We start from the raw sequence: 23,289 nt of genomic DNA, 5'->3' as shown, positions 1-23,289 counted from the left end.
GTTTGCATTAATTATTGATGCTTATTTTTTAAAATTAAGGTTCGTTTCATATAAAATTTTAAAGAAAATGGATTTATGTTTAGTTATAAATGTAAATATGATAGTTTACTTTTTTATGAGGTTAAGTGCTAGCGAGGACTTTTTTAGTCTTAAAACTTTGCCTCTAATAAAGACATTTTTGTTTCATTTTAGTATGACTGTTATGTAGTCTTTCAAAATTAAGAAACATGAAAAATTAAGTATCACAAAGCCATTGTGCTGAAAAATAACATTCAGAACATTGAACCATTTGGTACAATTTAATGTTTATACAGTTTTCTTTCTAAAAATATTAATTTTTTCTATAATTTCACATGTTACGTACATTTAAGTGTAGGTAGTTACATTATCTACCAGTCATGGAACGCTAATACAAAGTAATTTAATAAATTTTTAAATTTCCTATAAAAGGTACCAATTGATGTAGGCCCTAAACCACTTTTATACATAGAAGAAATTAGTACAAAAATTATTATCTAAAAAATTTAGACCATATCCTAGCCTGTTTCACCAATTAAAACAATGAAATTGCATTTAAAATCAGGGTTTAGTAAATTATTTTTGCAAACCCTTGTGTTGGAATTTTTATTCAATCAATCCGATAAAAAGCAGGAATGCAATTTGCCCCCAATGGTTTAATCCATTTGGAAATTATTTATTTTCAAAAATTCCCTGTTGTAAATAAATTGTCAACCATTTATTCAAAGCATTCTGTCTTTTATCCATAGCAATACTATATTGTCAATCTCGTAAAAATTACAATAAAGTGTGCAAATTGTACTCAATTTCAACAGTGTAACTTTAACTATTTTATAAAAATAATTCAGTCATCTTATCTTCAGGAATTCTGTCGACTTCAATTCTATTTTTAAAACTAACCTATATTTCAGAGACTCATATGAGAAGCCTGACGTGAATGCAATGGTTGTCTCCCACCAACTGAGACGACGGGTAGCACTCTGGCTTTACGCTGGCTGTGGGGACAAGAAAGGTTCACGTCTTCAGTTTAGAGGAACGGAAAAGTGTATAAGGGTCATGGCAAGGCCATGAGGGATTACATACACAGCATTCAAAAACAGTAAGTAGACCTTATATAGTCACATTGGGTTCAGCTATTCAGGATGGTGGAAACTTCTTGTGGCTGATATTAATCATAATTTTCACACAAAGAATGTCATAAAAACATAGGTAGAGAAATGTCTTGTTTAGCAGCTAGCCACCCATTTTGTATTTTTATGAAACAATTAGCAAGGGAGCGGTGTGCCCTCTTTGGGTAGTTTTAAACAAGGGTGATGAATGTCCCCAGGAGGGACCTGATAGGTTGTTTTTCTGCAGTTTGTGGAACTGCTGAAATCATAGGCTGGTATGGCCTCATGGTGTTGCTTCCGGGGTGCGCAAAAGACCCTGAGGCATAAGTGCATAGCAATAGGCCGCCCCATAGAAAAAGAAAGAAGAAGAAACCTAGTTAAGTTATTAAACCAAATTTGGCACATATGTTTGAGATAGATAAGGGAAACATTAAAAAAATTATTGTGTTTATTTTCTTAATATTAAAAATGGTATTTGTCGAAAATTTTTTGAAATTAAGTAAAAAAAACACCAGTATTGTTATAAAAAAATGTACTAAACATTAATTGTTTGAACATTTTTCTTAAAATTCCAATGCTACTTGTTTCAACAAAATCTGTCAATGCACAAGTGAGCCACAAACTAATTTAAAGGTAGGCTTGCACAAGCGGGAGCAGCAAAGGGTTTTTGCTTATTCATAGGCATCAGCTGTTTTAAATAGCTTTACAAAAGTTTTTGCAATATATCAACTATTTTTATATCAATTCCAATGGTACTTTTGTCAACGAAATCTGTAAACGCATTAAGCGAGCACAATCACTTTAGAGATACGCTTGCACAAAGCCAGAGCAACAAAAAAACAACTGATAGCTGTGTACAATGATGTGTTTGGCACTTTTTATCATGCTTTTTAAATGAAAAGCATGTAAATTGTTTTGGCATTATTAGCAATTGGGATTGTTCACATTATAAATACCCCAACAAGATTTATTATTAATAAATTTGAGAATAAATATCCTTCAATGGTATTCATTAACCCTTGCCGAGCGGCATATTAAAGATAGAAAAACACTTTACCACGCATAATTTTTTTATTAAACTTTTTTTTTGTTTTTTAACATTATTTAAATTTACATAACAGCATAAAAAATATATAAAATGTTTTTTTAATTAAATATTTACAAAAATTTATAATTAAACACTTGATATTTTTCAATCAATAATATGAAATAAGTTACAATGCCTATAATTTGTGTTAGTGAGTAAAATACTTGTATATTACCCATATTTATATGTTTAGAAATATTATTTGTCAGTATAACTCAAATATACTATCTTGAAATGGCTTTGGTGAACATGTAGTGTAGCGTCCTTGGACTGGCGGGGGGGTTCACGTCACTAAGATGAGCGAGGCATGGGAACGGTGCAGCACGGCAACATGTCCGATTATTACTTGTCACTAATTTCCTACATTAGTCTCTACATTATTTATATATATAACTAAAAACACAAACACATAAAAATACAGCTGAAACAAACATAATGTAAATGTAAGGTTACTTCAGAATCACTGATCATCGAGTTATTTGTTTTGTTTATTTTACAATGATCGCATTGGAAAAGGCGGGAAACAGTAATGTGTACAGGGCTACATTACCAAGTGCTGCTACGTAGTAGGTGACGTTGAAAGTAACGTGTGGCAACAGCGTATCAGCCAGATGGAACGCAGCTAGCGCATATATACAGATGCCGCCGGGCAAGGGTTCAATTGTCAGTCTATTTAATTTTTGTTCATTGGCACAAACACGCGTTGTAATTGTATTTGTTTTATCATTCAAAAATTGATGTAAAATGTTGTTGAATTAAAAAAAAGTGGAACTAAAAATAATCCCTGAAGTACTCCATACTGTATATATAACATCTGTTGTTGACTACTAAAAATTAAAATTATTTAAGATGGCTAAAGTGATGTAACTGTTTCCTAACTTGAAGAAAAAAAGTGAAACCAATTAAGGTTTCTTGACTTCAATCTTGAAAAATTTGGATCATGGTTATTTTTTTTCTTATTGCTAGTTAACTGGAATATCTATGTCATAATTGAGAAACATCTACTTTTGTGAATAGATTTTTGAAAAAGATTTGGTGTTCATATTTTAATAACAGAGATGATCTGGGTTGCAGGGGTTGGCAGCTGGTGTCTGCAGGAGAAGACGGCTCAGTGCGGCTGTGGGACTTGCGACAGAAGTCCCTGACGAACGTCAATCACCACCGCACTCACACGCCAAGGTGGAGCGTCCCTCTCTCGGCAAGTGGTCGGGGACGACCGCCCTCAGCGAGGATTGGTGGTCAGTTACTTGAGCCGTTTCTGTGTCTAACAATGTTTGGGTTGCGTAGAAAAGGTAATTGTTGCATTGTCAGTGAATACAGGTTTAGAGTGTACATTAAACTTCAGGTTTCTGTTTCTCTGAACACTGGACTTGTACATGAAAGGTAACAAAAATCAGGGAATTTTTATTTTCAAAAAGCTAATTCTGAAATATACATAAATCAAGTGGGAGATCCATGAAAATTTAATAGTGATATGTATGTAGTAGTGATAGGTGTAGTGGTATGTAATTTATCTTGAAACATACCATTGCACCCTAAAAATGTTTTAATCATTGCTTTTCGCTTCTATAAATTGACAAAGTTATTAACATTTTTAAAGTAATCTGTTAACCAAGTGACTTAAATTTTTTTGGGGTATAGGAATATTATTAGTACCCTTTTTTATGACACTTCTATTATATGAAAATGGCCTCAGTTTTTTGTAATTTAACTTTGCAACACAAAAAAGCATGGGAAATAAGGCATTGTCCATTATAGATTACCAAGTAATTAGTTAGGATCGACCATTAAGAACTCGGCTTTACTGGCCAGCCATATTGATTTTTATATCCATTTAAAATAATGTTAAATCTTAAACACTCTTACACCTTTATTTTTAATTGTATAATTATGGGAGATTATTAGTTTTAAAGACATAAATTATTATATGCAATAATATGCTTTTTTTTTTTTTTTCTTTATTTTTATCGGTTTAATCAGACAATTTTCAAATTTTTTGTAATTTATCATTTAAGCATTTAAAAAGTACAAAGTTTAAAAAGAAAAATTAATGAATTTTAATAAAAACTAAAGACACATTTGCATTCATTTTAAATAATTCTTTAAAAATTAGAATCTCTTATAATCTTATTACGAAAAGTAAAAACTTTTCAAATTTGATTACATTTTAGAATGAATTAAAAATTTATTTTAAAATAAACTGTTTTATAAATAGTTCTCTCTTTTATTTTTATCAATAAATACGCTAGTTTTAATGTAAAATGCCCTGTTTTATCTACGTTTTTTCTCTTTTATAAATTTAGCTGTAATAAAAATTAGCTTTGAACTTAAGAAACAACAAAATTTTAACTTGTCTTGGAGGTGTTATAGGAAAGTTTAATGGGATTTTTTTTTTAAGGAGAGGCCGATCCCCCTTTTAAGCCTTATTCTGTCCGTCCTCATGGGCCACTGGCCTGTGCGAGGATCTTATCAAACAGAATAAAATAAAGGGGGAGAGTCGATACAGTACAAGGTCGATGGTACTGATAAAAAGTGCAATGGTCACAGACAGGATTTGTGAACTCCTGCGCTATCTCTAGCTCAGACCCAAAGTCCAACGACTCTTTAGACCAAGACCACTCGATCGCCATCTAGGCACTCCCATTATTATTTGATATTGAATTTATTTAGATGGTGTGCAAAGGGTTAAGCTGTGGTTAAAGGCCACATGAAGACTAACTACTGCCTTATATCAAGTAAACACATTTCTCAACTTGCCAAGAGTAGAGTTTCTCACTTGCTAAACGTACCCTAGGTGTGTGGAGGAGGTCCTAGACTGTCCTACTGTGGGCACCTACGTACCAATGGACGTCCATGGCGAGCTTCCATTCGTCGATGACTCCGGTCTCCACGTCACCAGGTTTCTACGAGGACCGTAGTTCTGGCAGAGGTGGCACTAACAGCTCCGCACCTCTACCACCTTTCTCTAACAGGTATCTGGTCATGCAGGTGTCCAAAGAGGGGTTGGGGAGGAAATTTTGCACCACAGAAACATTGAAAATTACTGTTCTATCTCGCGCAATAAAGTGGAATCTGTTATGTTTGTGTCATCTCTATGATGATTTATAGTGAGTTACCACCCTCTATGGTGTACTAGAGGGGGGAAACAATCTTGAGGTTCTTAAGGATCAGAAGTCACTCTCTCTCAAACATTTTTGAAGATTTTTGTGAGAGTGAAATTGGAGTAAACAGTGCGCTGTGTGTGAATTCGTACGCAGAACTGTATGAAAATTGTCGTACCTCTAGTACAGCCGAAACTGTTGTTTAATTTGTTGTAAATTGTAGCTGATTGACTAAATCAATTGTAACTTATTGTAAGTTTATTTCTATAGGGTAAACACAGTTGAAAACTATGATTTATAAATAGAGGTATGTACAATAAAATTACTAATATTTAACTGTTCAAACTATGGTTAAAGATTTTAAAATGTTTACTTTTTAACTTTTTTAGATACAATTCTTTCATAGACGAAAAATGCTCTTTGTAAAAAGAAATATTTTGTTAGTTTTGGTAATGCCCTTATAATGAAAAATATGCCAAACATAAGAGGATAAAATGGAAGTTTTTTTGACATTTCTGTTATTGCTTTAATAATTTTGTTACAAAAAAAATTGAATAATTTTGGAGATAAAATTACTGGTAAATTAGTGACAACTGGACCAATCAACTTGTTACCTGAATTGTTATTGCCAATTCAAAATAAACAAAAAACTGTAACATGATGAGACTACATAAAAGTGGATATTGTGTGCCTAGAACATGTCAATTAGCAGTTATGTATTGAAAGTCTACTTGTCAATTGTTAAAACTACTTTACTGTTTAACTATACAGGCAACCATTATTTGAATAAATGAATAAATGATTTATTCCACCAAATAAAATATCTACAAATATTACAAAGGTACAATACTTGGGAATTAAACCGACCACTGTTTCAAGTAGTGTGGCCGGTGATAAACATAATGAAAACATTATTATCATCCACAGTCCAGAGTTTCAAATTATAAAAACACCTGACCGGCGCTCTCACTGTGACGTTCTGTCAGGTATTACACAGCTGACCAACTTACACTGCATAATACATATCATACAAATGAAATGAAAAAAACTAAAGCATTTACTGTTTATTTTTTTAAACACATTTACTAATACTAAACAATTTAAGAAAAGGAAAAAGATCTCACTTTACCAATAATATACTCATAGACCAGGAGACTACAATTTATAAAATAAATTAAATTCTGCTGAGTAAACACCATATCTTATTAATCCTTAGTTACAAAATTTACCTAATATTGCTTAAACTTTTTATTTCCAAAGGCAACTTCATTAAATAAATGTGGTCCGAGATAACAAAAAGAGTGTTTAAAAAATGATTTGTTAACTTGTAGGCATTCTGAAAATTCTCTACGGTAAATATTTTCTTGTAGCATATATCAAACCAATTGTTCCGTGGTTACCACATCTTGAATAAAGAGTCTTAAAAACTTTGAACACAAAAAGATGCTGAAGGGGCAAAAATTCCCAACTCATAAAATATATAGGGAAAGAGCTATCCCTTCTAGTTTTTTTTGAAATTATTCCTTAAAAAGTAGTTTTGAATAACTCTTATCTTTTGAAATAGGTACCTAAATGTCCCGCCCCAGCAAACTAATCCGTATTGTAATCTGGAGTCACATTAAAGCAAAATATAAACTTGCTCAACAAATCTTTAGAACAAAAATTTCGTAAAAAATAAAATTTCCTAATTGAAGATTTAAGTTTAGTCTGTAAAGTTGTTATGTGTTTATTCCAAGTAAGTTTGCTGTCCAAAAATTACGCCAAGATATTTGAATTGTGAGACTTTACTGATCGTTTCACAGTTGCAGTTAATTTCATTACAATTTAGAATATGTGATATTTAATTTCTTTTTCAAAGTTAAAATGTTTGAAATCAAAATTGACATATTGCTTTTTTTTACATTCAATTGCATTTTATTTAAATGACACCACTTTCTTAGAGTTCGCAAATCTTCTAGTATGTAATTTAACAAGGTCATTATATATTTGTGTGAATAAAAAAATGCTAAACGTCCATCAGAAAACGCATTTGGGCATGCCCTTTAGGTTCATTTTCCAGGAGATCGTTTATGAATATCAAAAACAGGGTTGCAGATATGACGGAGCCCTGAGGCACACCCAGCCCTGACTAGGAGCGGTCCGCTCAGGAACTCGCCAATCCGCACCCGCTGTTCGCGGCCCAAGAGGAAACCGCGAAACCAGGCTGAGAGCAGGTCCTCTCACTCCCAACAATTCCATATCTTGTGTAGCAAAATCTCATGGTTTACTAAATCGAAGGCGGATTTTTAAAATCAATAAACAGTCCTGTTGATTTATTCCCTGAGTTTAAACTTTCGTAAAATCATATTAGAAATGTTTAGAAAGCGCGCATCTTCGGTAGATTTTCCCCTTTTCTGAAACCGTACTGATTGCCATTGAAAAACCCTATGTTATTCAAATATGCAGTAAGTCGTACATTCATTAACCTTTCAAATATTTTAGAAAAAACTGTTAGCAGAAGCATGATAGGTCTTAGATTTTCTAATTTAATCGAAGACAACCCGCTTTTTTAAGTATAGGAACTACAACACTGATTTTAACTTATCAGGAAAAACGCCTGAAATAAAACTTAAATTAATGATGTGTGGACAATATGGGTGGATATTACTTCTGCAATTGTGTTTTATAAGAGCTGTACTTAAACCATCCGATACCAAAAGATTTCTTGTTTTTTAACTTTTTTTAATTGTTTTTAAAACTTCTACATTGTCTGTGGGTAATATGAAAAAATGACGTGTTTCTGGTTGCGCAAATTGAGTGGATCTAAAGTTCACTCGGAAATACACCGCTGTCCTGACCCGACTGTACTGCGATAAGATGTTATATTTTACTTCTTCCGCAACAATATGAGGATAGGTTCCGTAATGACTGTACCATTGTTTAGCTCAACCCGTTCAACTCTTCTTCTCTGCGGATTTTTCGGTTTAAAATTATTTATAATTTTCCACTGAAGTTTCGTATCACCTTGGCAATTTTGAAATTTTGATTTGAAGTAGTATGAATGTTTTACTTTACTGATTTCATCTTTAAGTTTTCTGACAATACACTATGATAAAAATTTACAAAATGTCTGTCATACAGTCTCCTTCTAAGAATATTATACAACCGTTTCCTTCGGTCTATTTTTGATAAAAGGCTTGAATTTATCCAAGGGACTTATCGATTTAGCTTTAGATAGCTTACTATTGTTAAAATTCTACAGACTTTTTACAACTATTAAACAACATTACATAAAACATCTCATGGAAATTATTTTTAAAAAAACATAAATTAGCATCTTCCATTAAATAAAAATGATCCATATTTGATTTTTGAAGACCTCTCTTTTAACTAAATTATAATCAATAATGAATTTGTTTGAGGTTGTTTCAAATTTACATTTTGAGTTACATAATCATTTTTTATTTATTTTTAGTCAAGTAAACAATGGTCTGTTAAACCAATGTCAAATACTCCTGCATTAAATATCGATAAATCTCGATGTCTTACGAAAATATGATCCAAACAGGATTTAGATTCATTTGTAATTCTTGTTGGAGAGTCAATAAATTGGGTGAAAGCCGAAACCACTCATTAAAGAAAGATAGTTTTGTGTGTTTTGAGACTGGTCCAATATATTTAAATTTCACATCTCTATCGCAATATAGAGTCTAATTTGGCAAATCAGAAAACTTAATGCTAAAAACTCATTAATAAAGTCCTTTTCAGAGCAATGAACTATGCAGCCTATAAATCTTTAAGCGTTACTTTTAGAACTAGTGCATCGGCAGTTGTTAAGAGTTATATTTAGATTTGAAACATCTATATCATTAGCTACAAAACAACACACACCACCTGACCCTATATAAACTCGTTACAACAGTGATAAGCATTATATAACCTTCAATATTATTCATTCCTACTTCATTGCTGTTTATCCAAAGTTTTCACACAAAACTAAAATATCAATTTTTGTTTTTAATCTGACTCAACTCTAAAATAAGACTATTAAAATTCTGCCGCATGCTTCTAATGTTTGCATAAATTATTTTATTAACTATTATTCTTATTTTGGAGGGAAAAAAAGAAAAAAAATAAAAAAAACTATTTAAAGAATTTGAATCTATTGAGTTATGTGTATTAATCATTTTTGAACGCACTAAAAACTAAAGGAATATTATTTTTAAATTTTTAAATGAGGTGCTGCATGAACTTACTATCAAAACTAAACTATATTTACACCAACTTTTGTACGAATCCTCGAAGCTGGTGATTCTCTTGGCCGGCCGGCTCCCCCTGACTTTTCCTGGCGAAGAATCTCCCATCACGTGACCAGGCGAAAGCGTAACCGATCTCCTTACACCTCTGCTTGAGTTTGGAGAGAAGTAGTTTATTTTTATCTGGACAGAGAGTGGTCATTGATGTACACAACGCTGTGCTGGGAACTTCTTGTTCACGGGCTGTCAGGGTCTTGATCTGTCGATATTTGCTGATCCAGTCATCTCTCTTAGCCTCTGTTGACAAACTGCACGATGAAGTGCTGGAGAGCGTCCCCCGGTCTCTCCTGTAGGACGGCACGCGATGTGCTGCCGCTATGGGTCGTGGTTCTCTACTTGTAGACCAATAGCTGTACCAACATCTCGCAGTAGGTCACACGCGATGTTTTTCCCCTGCAGTAGGTGGGTTGAGTCTAGACCGTTGATCTCAACATTATTGACACGAGAGTATAGTTCTTGGTGTCGCAGCATCCTGTCACGAAGAACTGTGACTTCATTCTTCAGAACCGCTACGGTGGAATTTCAGTTCCTCATTTTCTTTCCTCAATTCAGTCGAATTGAACAGACACACTTTCCATTTAATTTGTTTAGAATCGTCGATTTTATTTGAGATAAACTGCACCGAGGCCTGACAATTCGATCATTTCAGACCGGAAAGTAAACCCAACTCCGCAAACACTTCTTTTTTAAATCCGTCTAGAGCTGCAATAATAAATTCTTTGGTGAGAACATCAGAACTGGAAGAAGAAGACGACTTTACGCTACTCTGTGTCGAAGTACCTCTGCATTCGTATGCACTTGAAATCCCTTCCAGACCTTGTTTTCTTTCCCTCTAGGTCCGGTTTTGATTACAGGGATGCGTGGAACACAAACCGCACGTTTACCCGAACACTTTATGTCAGTTGCTCTTCACCAGTAGATCTCTTGCAGACGCCACAAATTGCCATTATCACTTAAAAAACGTAAAAATTCACTTTTAAAGCTTGAAGTAAACACGCAGATATAGGCAGACTATCCAAAACGTGCACGCACGAACCTTGAAACTATAGATACGGAGCGATAAGCAATGAGAACCTATCGGCTCGGCTGACACTGAGCTGGACTATTTGTCAGTGTATTCTAGAATCTGAAAATTATCCCTTAATTTTGTTGTAAATATTGCCACTATTTTTGGAGTGTTGGTTGTGGTAAATGAAGCTTAGGAGGGTTCACTTCTGGTCTGGTTTTATAACCTTCTCAGTGTGAACCCTCTCTGGGCACAGCAAAAACCGGTGTGTCACTTACATCTGGGCAACCTCATGGATGTTGAAGAGAAGGTGTCCCCACCACTAACCTCAAATTAATGTTGAGATACTGAGGTAAAAAGGGTTGATCAATCTAGTTTACTGCAGAGGATGACTGTTTTCCGGAGGAGGAAGTGGTGGAATTTCCTTAATGTTAAAAGACCTTTTGAAACCTAATATGAAGAGTACCTTCATGTGGTTTGTCTTTATACCCTCCACTTTTTTTTTTTTGCTTTGACTGGGAGGCGCTAAAACAGAGCTAGTCAAAGCGGGTTGGAGGACTCTACCCCCTCTCGTCCGTTAGTTAATAATCTTTAACACTAGAGAGCTAAAGGGAACACCAAGGGGCTCTTTCATTGAAACAATCACTCATACCAATTCAAATCAATCATAATTGACAAATCCATGCTATATACTCATTGTAATCAAATCCAAGCCAACATTTTTAACAACTGCAATATATTTGAAAGTGCTTCGATACCAATTTTTCAAAAGTTTTGTACAATTAAATCTTTACATGCACCGTTATCATTATAGAGAAAGCCCGAGACTATCATTATAGCAAACTTTAGACAAACCTAGTCGTGACCTGAAACAGTGACAGGACTTCCACCCGCACTCTTTTTTCCCTTCACCAGCCAATTGATTGTTTTGGCTCTTTATTCTAGATGTATATCTAGGACTATACTCTCTAGGTATCGATACCATTCCAAATTATTATTGCTGCCAACAAACAGATTTCTTTCTCCTTTCTTATTTTTGTTTCTTAAAAATCTCTCTTTTCAAATTGCCGGTTCAGAATTTTTATTTCCAAAATAAACTACATTTCGTCCAGGATTTCAGATTAGAACTGAGTCAAAATTATGCTCAGTTATTAACAAAGGCAGATCTTGGTTCAGCTCAGACTTACACACAGACTCCCACCAATATAGGTATGTTTCTGAAGCTAAGAATGTATGTTTATTAATGTTTTGCAAAGTATTTTTTAATTTTAAGTTATTTTGTTTTAGTATTCGAAAGATGATTAATTTTGAGTGATGATTTTTTCATATACAAACTTTTTATTTGCACAAAACTTTTTTTTAAATTATTTATTTTATCTATTTTACCTGAAATAAATATATGTATTAGTTTCATTAATACCTCCATCCATTCCAAAATTCATTATCTGCAATCCACTTCTTTCATCTCAATATCTCAACATTTGCGGTTAGTGATCTGTCAGCTCCTGGACATTCAAGAAGGACATTTCTGGGTTAAACTGGAAGTTTTTTTTTTTCTATTTGGGACAAGAAAGCCTAGAAATTGCACCTAGTCCTATAAGGACCTTTGCATTGCTTACAGAGTGACACAATGTTTTTGGATAGGTAAGGTTGAGGGTAGGGGCCGCCTCTCCTATCGAGATCCATGAGGAAGAATTTTAGGGCACTTATCTCAAGTCATATCCCCTCGAAAGAAGGGGAAGTGAGGCCCAGCTCTGAACTAGTCTCTCCAGTCAAAGCAGTGCAGAGGGGTAGCACACCCTTATGTCTACGGCTAGCAGGAACCTTTGATTCTTGGGGGAACGAACCCCACCAACTCCAACTGTCATCTCTGTAGTAGACTAGACCTATCGAATTATCCTTTCACTCCAGAATATAGACTTTGCAGTTAGTGATGTGCCGCTTCTGGACATCCATAAGGTTGCCCAGATTTAAGTGACTCATAGGTTTTTGCTGTGCCCAGTGGTAGGATCAACTGGAAGGTATAAACCAGCCAGAAGTGAACCCTCCTGAGGACTAGTGAAGCATTAATTATTCCCGTCTCAAATGCTCCGTACTGTTGCAGGCGACATATACGCGCAAGTGGATGTCTCCGCGACGACAGTGTTCTCCGTAGCTATCCAGGAGGCACCACACAAGGTGATGTGTATAGCCGGCTCCAGCCCCGACATCGACGTCTGCACCAACTTCTCGTACCGGGAACAGGTCATCTCCTTCCTGTAATCCCGTCATCCTACTCGCTGTGGTTGTTGCATTTTGTTATCGTTTCCTAAGAAGGTAGATTAGTTTTATTTATTCGATTGCGGTTTCTAGTGAATTGTATCCAACTGAATTCTGTAGTTTAAAGTGTCTTTTGTATAAATTAGGTTTAAGGTAAACTGAAGGTGGTTCAGTTGATTACAGTATTCATCGTTGGTGTCTATTTTAATAAACAATCAAAGTGATTTTGTTGTGTTTATTTTTGGAACTCCTAATTTTAAATAAGTGTAAGGTTGTGAAGAGTCATTTTTGATCGAGGTGTAAGTTTTATTTGTATTTTTTGTAAGGCTAATAAAGGACTTTCTAAAATTTCAATAAATCTGTGCTGTTATTAATTATTAATTTATTGATAGACTAACCAATAGTGTATTACTACAGATTGTCAACGCACTGTGTAGTCTGATGTCCATAGACTGTGTAACCTTATCTGTGGTATTCCTGGTCAATAATAGTTTTGCATGCCTGGATTTGTCTAGGCCTCTATCAATGTCAGCTATCACTTGGCCAACAAAATCAGATCAGCACTGAAGTGTTTAAAGCCCATGTTAAACTGTAAGTTCCTCCTTTCCCTTATTCTACACACCATTGAATTCTTGCAAAAAGAAAGCTGAATCTTTTTGTTGTAAAAAGGATTATGATTTATTGCATTTAACACGTTCAAGACAACATGTACACGCATTCTTTCACAACTGCCAACGTGTACCCAATTCGGTACACACTGGACTTTTGTAGAGTGCGTTGTGCGCCCAATGGGGTACACGTTGCTGTGCATTTCATTATTGCGTTTTTGTTGTTTGCCTGTCTTGGTGGTTTGTTAAATTTGATCCCACGCTTCAATAAATACCTTAGACTATCGTGTACCCCGTTGTGTACGATTGCTTAATTTTTAAGGTAAATTAATTATTTTTAGGGAACCCGTAGGGTACACAGAGAAAAAATTGAAAACCAATAAAACAACGGTTTTGGTGCAAAATTACGAAGCCTACTACATACCTTTCTCGTTATACTTAGATGTTAGACGTAAAAAAATGATGGTTTTTTGCCATTATTATTGAAAAATTCAACGGCAAATAAAAAAGCCCAGGAAAAACACTGACATCATGAACATGTTAATACACCTGGTCACAGGATATTGATGAAAATATTAAGTATTGATTTTGTACACATTTTTATAGCTGATTCTGTTATTCGAGTGAAATAACTGGTAATTTTGACCAAAGTATTTATAGTCGAGTGGTGTATTCAAAGTTTATGACTTGGTGTTCCAAAATTTGTCACTTTAAAAATACTTTCTTTAAGGAGTACATTTTTTAGTACCCCTTTTAAGCCTTACTCTGCCCACACTTGCCGCTTGCCTAATAGTGCAAGGGTCCCGTACATTTGAACCTTTAACTCTTTAACTCAGATCAAAGTCTAAAGTGATAGACAACATTTTATAATTTGAGTAGAGAACATAAATTCTCTCTATCCTCCTGTATTCTCTGTAAATACAATAACATGACGTCCAAGTAACAGATTATTCGTGCTTCCATTTGTATTCAAGATATTTTATTGTCATTAAGCAATTTTCATGCAATAGACAAAGTCATACAAGCAATATTTAACCGTTTACTCTAAAACATGAAATTTGGCGTCGTAGTCAACAACTACGCTGTATTAGTAGAGTTGATTTGACTGTATCCGCCTGACAATTTGCTGCGAACTCGTTTGACACTGCATAATACTGATATGTTACAAAATGAAGACCTTGTTATCAATTGGAGAATAATTTCGCTCAACATTGTGGAGTGTTCATAAAGCAACTGGTATGGGTCTTTGAGGGCCATCTTGGCCTTGTAATAGTATTGCTCCAAGACCCTGATTACTGGAATTAATGGTAAATGTGAGGAGAGCTTTGGGTCATTTTTGAAGAGAGTGTAGCTTTTATTTGGTTGAAAGCTTAACCACAGTCCTTATTCTACTCCCAAGTACGTACTTAAGTATGGGGGGCTGCTCCAAGAAAACAATGTATGTTCCAGAGTTGGTTTTAGGAGTAAGAATCAATCATTCCATGATCCAAGATGTTTCTTTTAAACTTGAATATTTTGCACATCCTGGTAAATCTTTTTTTTTTTCTTTAGCTCTTGAATAACCGAATAACCTCACAAAGATTTCCTGATTCTTTAAAATGCCATCCTGCAACTTACGTGACTTCCAATGGCCAATGGAACAGTGTAGTGGGTACGGCGGTTATCGCAAGATAACCAGATCAAGCAATGTCGAGCGTGGCTGCTGCTTGGATGGGTGACCGCTGAGCGATCCTGTCTTTGCAAGCGGCCCGGCTGTTGGTGGTGGTTCGGAAGTCACCGGTTGGCAGTCCGATCCAAAAATATTTTATTTTATTCGATTTTCAGTTTTTGGTTGATTATTATTCTTTGAAATCTCCTTTTTGCAACGATATACTACACTTAGTATACAAAATTGTTTTTATATTTGAAAAACAAAAATTTGTAAACACATGTCACTCAGTTTTTAGACGAGATTTTGAGCCTCTTGTAGCAATGTGTTTCATACATACTGATTATTCATAAAAATTTTTTATGGAATTTCTATAAATTAAGTTCAATTTACTGATCACAGAGTGTTTAATTTTCTAACGATACAAACATACAAAGAAACTAATCATAACATTAACATTGAGTCCTATTTGCTAAATAAAAATTATAAACAGGAATAAATTTCAAGTGAAGCGACGTATTTTGAATGGAATTGCTATAATTGTATATAATATATATTATTAAACGTATCCAATTAAAAAAATTATGTATAATGGAGTTTATTTTATAAGAAGATTTCCATCTCTTAAAAGAAAATAATGTGAAAGTTTAAATCTATGTTGTATATACTACAACTTATTTTCCAATATTAATTTTATGTTTGCGAAACCTTTCATAATCAAAGATTTTAGCGTCAGGAAAACTTTTTTAAAAATTAAATTTGGAAAATATGCAGTAATTTACTAATGGTATTAAATGAAAATATTTCCAATGCTCCTAGAATCATCATTCTCCTACCTCACTTGTCTGACCACGAATGCCTTTTACTTGGAAGTTTCTCAGTAGCAGCTATGCTTAACCTGGATAAATTAAAGTAAAAAATGTACTAAGTAAAACAAATAAGACTTTAGGAAAGTATTGCAACTAGAACTTTGGAATAGTGTTTTCAATAAAATAGACGTTTAAAAACCTTTTAAAAAGGCTATCTCTTTAATTAAAAAACATCAGTTTACAAGTAGTAATAATGGTTTAGTTGTGAAATTAGAAATAAAAGACAAGGACTTCAAGTTTCCTATATTGTACAGATTAACGGCCCACGAGAATTGAAGAATTACTACAACTTAAGGAGGGTCGGTAGGCACAAACATTTGTTTTAATTTTTGTTGTAAATTATTCTTTAAATATTTAGCTTTAATTTGATATAGGGCTTATGTGGAAATGTCATCAGAAAGTATTTTTAATCCTTTTTCAAAGATAACATTGCAAAATAGGACGACGTTGCTCCGGGGCCAGTGTGAGGAAGTTCGTTGTAGTACACAGTATACTTCGTTATGTTTTTGTGTTGCATAAGTTGGCAGCTTGCTTAGAGGCTTTGACAGTCGAAACAGATGATTTGTCAGAAAATTTGTTTTCTTGTTTACGTCTAGAGTATTGATTATTTATACATCTGTTCAGTGTTTGTTGACAAATAGTGTTGAGTATTCTTGTCCACCTATACACTTATACTTTGTGACAATGATAAAACTGAAAGGGGATATTAAAAAGAGGGAAAATGTTGGTAAAAGAAACTAATGGTTATAGTTAGTCCTGCAACCAAGTTCTTTCAGCCAATATTAATCAATTCTGCCTTTACAAAGCTAACCTACGAAAGTACAAGCGGAAAAGCTACTGAAGATATTAAAAAAGAACCTAGACAGAGAATTAGTTGCCAAGAAAAAGCTGGAAGGTGAGTTTTTAGCTGAAGAAGGTCCAGATAAGTTTTTCCCATGGTCTTGGAATGTATTAGGTATCTAAGATTTTTAGTCACTATATTCTTCTTTTGTAGCTGTATTCCGAAACTTAAGTATTATAACATAAATAACCCATTATCTCAGAGACTAATCAATACATCCCAATTAAAGTCTGTGCCCTTATGAATGCAGTATAGATACAACTTTTAACGGATATATTTTGTTGTAATTATTATGCAACAAAAAAATTTTTAAGCTATGTAAACTTTTGAAACATTTAGATATTTAGTAATAATTATTATTTGACAAAAATACAAGGTTGAAATGTCCCCACCTTTTTCTGTAAGTATATGTTTGAAATTAGGAAGTGATCTAACCACTATTTCCGAGTCATACTAACTTGCATTAACTTACTTACTTTCAACTTACTTACTTACTTTCAACTTACTTTATTAACTTACTTTCGACATTAATAAAGATGAGAATAATGTTTAGACTTTTATAAACTAGCCGTTTAAAGTGCCTCGGTAAGTGTTCAATGCCATTACTCGTCGTCGCTCTCACTCGATTATTGTTACTACATTACACTAATTTAGTTCTATACTCAACTGTGCTTATTTCTTGAAACCAATAATATTATGTATTAATCTCAATTTGGGCTTCATCATAATCCCTCCATAATTGCCGCTGTGTCTTTATTTCTTTAAAAAGATGTAACACTTTTGGTTCTCAACAATTTAAAAATGTAGAAAAGAAAGAACAATTTGATTCTTTTTCTGAGGCAAATAAGGCTTTTGACGTCGTTAACCAGGGAATGTCAGAGTTTCTTAAAATAGTGAGAGTCAAGACTAACATATGGAATAGTTTTCTGGGAAATCTTTCTTCAGAATTACAAAAGAATTTCTTGCACATGGTTTTCCGTATAGTGTTAGGTCTTGGAACGCGAGAAATTTGTAGAGCATAGTTTTCGACCAGATAGTATCTTAACTGTATTCTCTGTTTATATTTATCGTTTTAGACTATTAGGTTTAGTTTTAATAACGACAATGTGTTTAAAATACCAGGTCATAGAACAATAGAAACTGAAATCTAAATATTTCTAATAATTGAATTCTCTATTTTGGTCATAAATAATTTAGTAATTAAAAAAGTGTAAAAGTACAAATCTCAACTTATACATTAAAGGACCATGATATTTCCTTACCTTGGTAGTACATATAGTTTTAGTGAGCATTTGATTATTAAAATATGATTTAAAATCAATTAAACACGTCATTGCATAACTTTAACATATTTTGTAGTAATTTTATTTCCATACACAGATCAACTATAATACAAAATACGTTTTGATAAATATCAAATTTTCTACATTTCCCTATCTTAAGTTTTTTTTATAGAATTTTCTACCATACTGCAGTGAAAAAATTTATTTAGAAACTTGCCGAGAAGTGTAACAGTAACAGCGAATGAAATAAAAGATTTAAAATACTACAATCGGCAAACGAAAAGGGGTGCTTTTATGTTTTTAGTTAAAACTAACACTTGCAACACTTATCATTAACAAAAGTTACTAATATACAACTACTTTCAACATTAATAAAGATGAGAATAATGTTTAGACTTTTATAAACTAGCCGTTCAAAGTGCCTCGGTAAGTGTTCAATGCCATTACTCGTCGTCTCTCTCACTCGAGCGCGGAAAGTGCTGCTGGATAACAAATTAATATTTGTAAGCAGAAAATCTAACAATCAGAAACATTTTGCATTATTTCCATGGTAATCAAAATTAATTGCTCATTCAAAATTCAAAATTAAAGCATCAACATGCTACAAATTTTAGGCCGAATATTATTTGATTTATAACCATAGCTGTCACCTCCATTTTGGATTTATCTCCATAAGGAATGATAGATTGTTAAAGAGCTTGTTAATAGCATGTCAGCTAGAGTTTTACCCCGTCAGGGCGAAGTAGAATGTGCCACCTCTGGCTAAGTTTTGCCAGAGGTGAGTGTATGGTCCCGTGTCGGAGAATGCAGTATAAAGAAGAGTGGAGGATGACGGATATTATTATGGACACCGGCCGGATCAAAATTCATGGTTCCCGTACCTCTACATTTTTTGACTGCTGAGGCCAAGCTGAGTGGAAACCGGCCGGATCAAAATTCATGGTTCCCGTACCTCTACATTTTTTGACTGCTGAGGCCAAGCTGAGTGGAAACCGGCCGGATCAAAATTCATGGTTCCCGTACCTCTACATTTTTTGACTGCTGAGGCCAAGCTGAGTGGAAACCGGCCGGATCAAAATTCACCGTTCCCGTACCTCTACATTTTTTGACTGCTGAGGCCAAGCTGAGTGGAAACCGGCCGGATCAAAATTCACCGTTCCCGTACCTCTACATTTTTTGACTGCTGAGGCCAAGCTGAGTGGAAACCGGCCGGATCAAAATTCACCGTTCCCGTACCTCTACATTTTTTGACTGCTGAGGCCAAGCTGAGAGGAAACCGGCCGGATCAAAATTCACCGTTCCCGTACCTCTACATTTTTTGACTGCTGAGGCCAAGCTGAGAGGAAACCGGCCGGATCAAAATTCACCGTTCCCGTACCTCTACATTTTTTGACTGCTGAGGCCAAGCTGAGTGGAAACCGGCCGGATCAAAATTCACCGTTCCCGTACCTCTACATTTTTTGACTGCTGAGGCCAAGCTGAGAGGAAACCGGCCGGATCAAAATTCACCGTTCCCGTACCTCTACATTTTTTGACTGCTGAGGCCAAGCTGAGTGGAAACCGGCCGGATCAAAATTCACCGTTCCCGTACCTCTACATTTTTTGACTGCTGAGGCCAAGCTGAGTGGAAACCGGCCGGATCAAAATTGACCGTTCCCGTACCTCTACATTTTTTGACTGCTGAGGCCAAGCTGAGTGGAAACCGGCCGGATCAAAATTCACCGTTCCCGTACCTGTACATTTTTTGACTGCTGAGGCCAAGCTGAGTGGAAACCGGCCGGAGCTAAAATTCACCGTTGTCGTACCTCTACATTTTTTGACTGCTGAGGCCAAGCTGAGTGGAAACCGGCCGGATCAAAATTCACCGTTCCCGTACCTGTACATTTTTTGACTGCTGAGGCCAAGCTGAGTAGACACCGGCCGGAGCTAAATTCACCGTTGTCGTACCTCTACGTTCGACTGCTGAGGCCAAGCAGGGGCATAGCCACCGCACATTACGCCTTGCAATCATTATATATTGTTTTCGGCTGGACCCTTCAAATTGTATCTAGTGGAGTGGTCTTAGTCTTGTAACACAAGATTGAGGGGTGGCGGTGGGTTGAGAATATGTATGTTCAATTATTTTTTTAATAAAATTTGAAAAACAGTTATGTACTTTTGATGGTTACATTTTTATATAAAATGGTTTTATTTGCTAAAGGAAAAAAATGTGTTCTCAAAGGAAAGTTGTGATTGGTAAGAGGCGCATTCGTCTTCGCTTTACAATTAGAACAATTGCTGACACAGAAGCAAAGCTGATTATAATTGAAAATTTAATTTCCTATAAGACCTTGCCATTATTCATTTTCAGAAAGTGTTATGGAATTGTAGAGCAGGAGGAATTATGGTATAAGTTTTACTTTTTGTTGGTGGTCATTTACGGGGATATGTAAGCTATTGGTTGTTGGTTCCATGTTCAAACATTGACTGCACCAGAGGTAGTAAACTTATATTTCGATCATCATGCCCAACCTATATCACAAAAGTAATATTATGAGTCACATTGTAAAAAGAAATATTTGTCACAATAACCATAATGATTAAATGTACCAAAAGAGTATTCTTAAGTATTATAGTTGAGGGAGAGGGGTTTCTGGACGAAGTTCCAGAACTTTGAGGCAGACTAGTTTTGGGCCTGTTGCGAGATTCAAACGATATAGGCTATCCATAATGCGGTACAATTAACTGATTTACAGGTATAATAAAACCAGTTTAAAGAGTTTTTGGGCTGAGGTTTTGAGCCCAAAACAAGAAGACTATACCGTAACTCAACGTGTTCGAAGTATATTAGCTTGGCTAGATGTACATAGCAGTATCTTCTCAACTGAGACACAAGATGAGATGAAGGTAAGGATACAAAGCATAGCTAATGTTCCAAATCGATTATTGTTACAACGGCAGGGAAGTCAGTGGAGTGGACATGGTTCTACTCAGTGAGGTTATAACTGGTCACATCGGTGGGTGCCGTTAAATAATGTCTACCTGTGATAGTGTACTATTTTACATTCAAATGAACAATGTTATATATAAACAAAACTCAATCACCTCCTTAAAAAAAATTAAATAGAAATCGCTAATACTTATAACAATTATTTTACGACGTTTAAATCGTTCTGGATTTCTGTGAATAAACATATAGGCGTAATCAAAAAAATGATATGACATAGCTTTGATAATAATTTTCAAATATAGGTGTATTCTTATGAGTAAATTACAATAATAATTGTGGTTTATGTGTTTTTTACTTATCACACTGAACCACAGTATATGAGATTTGTGAAGCATACCGAAACTTACAATTTAACTACATAATTATCAATAATTGTACAAAAGATTGTGCCATGAGAACGATTCAGATAGTGCATAAGTGCTCTAAGAACGGCCTATCTTAAGGAAGAACTTGCAATGTTCGGAGTGTACTGAGTATTTCTTCTTGTAATGTTGAAACCTGGTGTGAGTGAAGTTAAAGAAAATGTTGTCCTTCACGAAAACAATCGATATAACGAGATCGTACAGGGAAACCTTTTGGAAAATTACAGAAATGTAATTATACATTATCCCTTATACATAGTGGGATTAAGATAGGCTGTGATACAGTGTAGGGTAGATTATATTAATAAAATGGATGATGATATTATCACTGACATGTATTCCTTTATGGAACTCATACACACAAAAAGTAATACAAATTGTGACTTGTTGGGTTACGTATTTTGAGTGCTGTGTAGAGTCAAAGAGAAATGTAGTTTTTTTTGTTGGTCCAAGAGGAGATAATAAAATTAATTTCGATTTCGTACATTCAAAAATGTGCTATGAAGAAAACAACTGTACATCTTACAAGATCTGGAAAACCTTCCAAAACTATTTTGTAGTAAGTAGAAAGTTCGCTCCGATAGGAAAAGGGTTTGCCAAAACTGATGTGATAAAGATTTAAAGTATTGGTTGTGACTGATATCACTGACAATCCTTTGTTTTCCGATGTTGTCATTGATAAATCACCACTGTACTCTCAGTTAATAGTTCTATAATTGTTGTGGACCTCTATATATTGAAGTCTGACAATTTAACTGGTATAATGAAATAGAGAACAACAATTTTAAACATTTATACATACAAATTTTGCCCAAACAGGTTTGATATATTGAACCTCATTATATTGACATTCCCTATATATCTAATTTTTATTTGTCCTCTTGAGGTTCGATACATTGAAGATCCACTATATCAATATATATTTATCCTAAAATATTGCTTTATATTTTATATTTCAGTTGGTTTTACAACAAAACAAATATTTTATCCAAAAATATTAATAGTTTAGTAATCCAATATTTTCAGTTCTGTTAAAAGAAAATTATTTGAAAAAATCTAATATTTCAGATTTTGAATAAAGTTAGGCTATATTTGAAACTATAAGAAATAAAGTGAAACTATTTTTAAAAAATAAATGAAATACTGATAGGAAATTGTTCTTCTTTCAGATGTTCGTTTTTACTAATGTTACTGTTCAACATAAACTCTAATGTGTCAGTAAACAAAAAAACTTAAAAATTAGTCTTACAAAGTATAGTTTAAATTGCTAGCTATACAGTAAACATTATATTAATTAAATTTATTTATAGAAAGAATGATCAAGGTGATTAATATACCAGGTGTCTCAAAGTACCACTATTACGTTAATTTCTGAACGGTTAAGCATTTTCAAATTTATTTTAGAGACACATAATATGAGGACAATAGTATATTTTAGGACCCTACATAATTCATATATGAGCACAACATGTGATATTAAAATGAGATGATGAAAAGTTTGACGAGGTGATATTGGATGAAGTCAACTTAGTGAATTTTAATATGGTGGGATTAGAGTTTATAATCTATTATTTACCTCACTCAAACCATCATTTTGGGACTATAGATTAAATTTCTACTTTAATCCCTATTATCTGATACCTAATTGTTGATGATAATAAGAGAAGATTGATGTTTAAAATTAGATATCTCTTGAAAAATATCTCAGAACTTTTGTACCATCAAGACTTTAATTTGAAATATTATTTCGTGGGTTAACCTGGTTTTTTGGGGGAATAAATCTTTTCATAACTACACAAGTTAGATATAATGAC

The 23,289-nt window shown here is 34.1% G+C and overlaps 1 protein-coding gene across 1 annotated transcript; it reads left to right on the top strand.

Annotated features, from left to right (window-relative positions):
- Positions 1-1,064: 1,064 nt before the first annotated feature.
- Positions 1,065-3,605, top strand: LOC124367108. Its single transcript, XM_046823762.1, has 2 exons — positions 1,065-1,117; positions 3,289-3,605. The coding sequence occupies exons 1-2, from the start codon at positions 1,086-1,088 to the stop codon at positions 3,599-3,601; spliced, it is 345 nt and encodes a 114-aa protein (XP_046679718.1). The 5' UTR covers positions 1,065-1,085; the 3' UTR covers positions 3,602-3,605.
- Positions 3,606-23,289: the final 19,684 nt, after the last annotated feature.

This window comes from Homalodisca vitripennis, chromosome 8 (genome assembly GCF_021130785.1).
Source record: "Homalodisca vitripennis isolate AUS2020 chromosome 8, UT_GWSS_2.1, whole genome shotgun sequence".
Lineage (NCBI taxonomy): Eukaryota > Metazoa > Arthropoda > Insecta > Hemiptera > Cicadellidae > Homalodisca > Homalodisca vitripennis.
The sequence above is the reverse complement of the archived record's forward strand: the minus strand, read 5'-3'. Positions and strand labels throughout refer to the sequence as shown.

Bases quoted from the DNA above. Each gene is read 5' to 3' on its own strand.
- LOC124367108 (XM_046823762.1), top strand. From the start codon at position 1,086: ATGAGGGATTACATACACAGCATTCAAAAACA. The intron at 1,118-3,288 runs GTAAGTAGACCT...TCTGGGTTGCAG, and splicing joins ATACACAGCATTCAAAAACA to GGGTTGGCAGCTGGTGTCTG.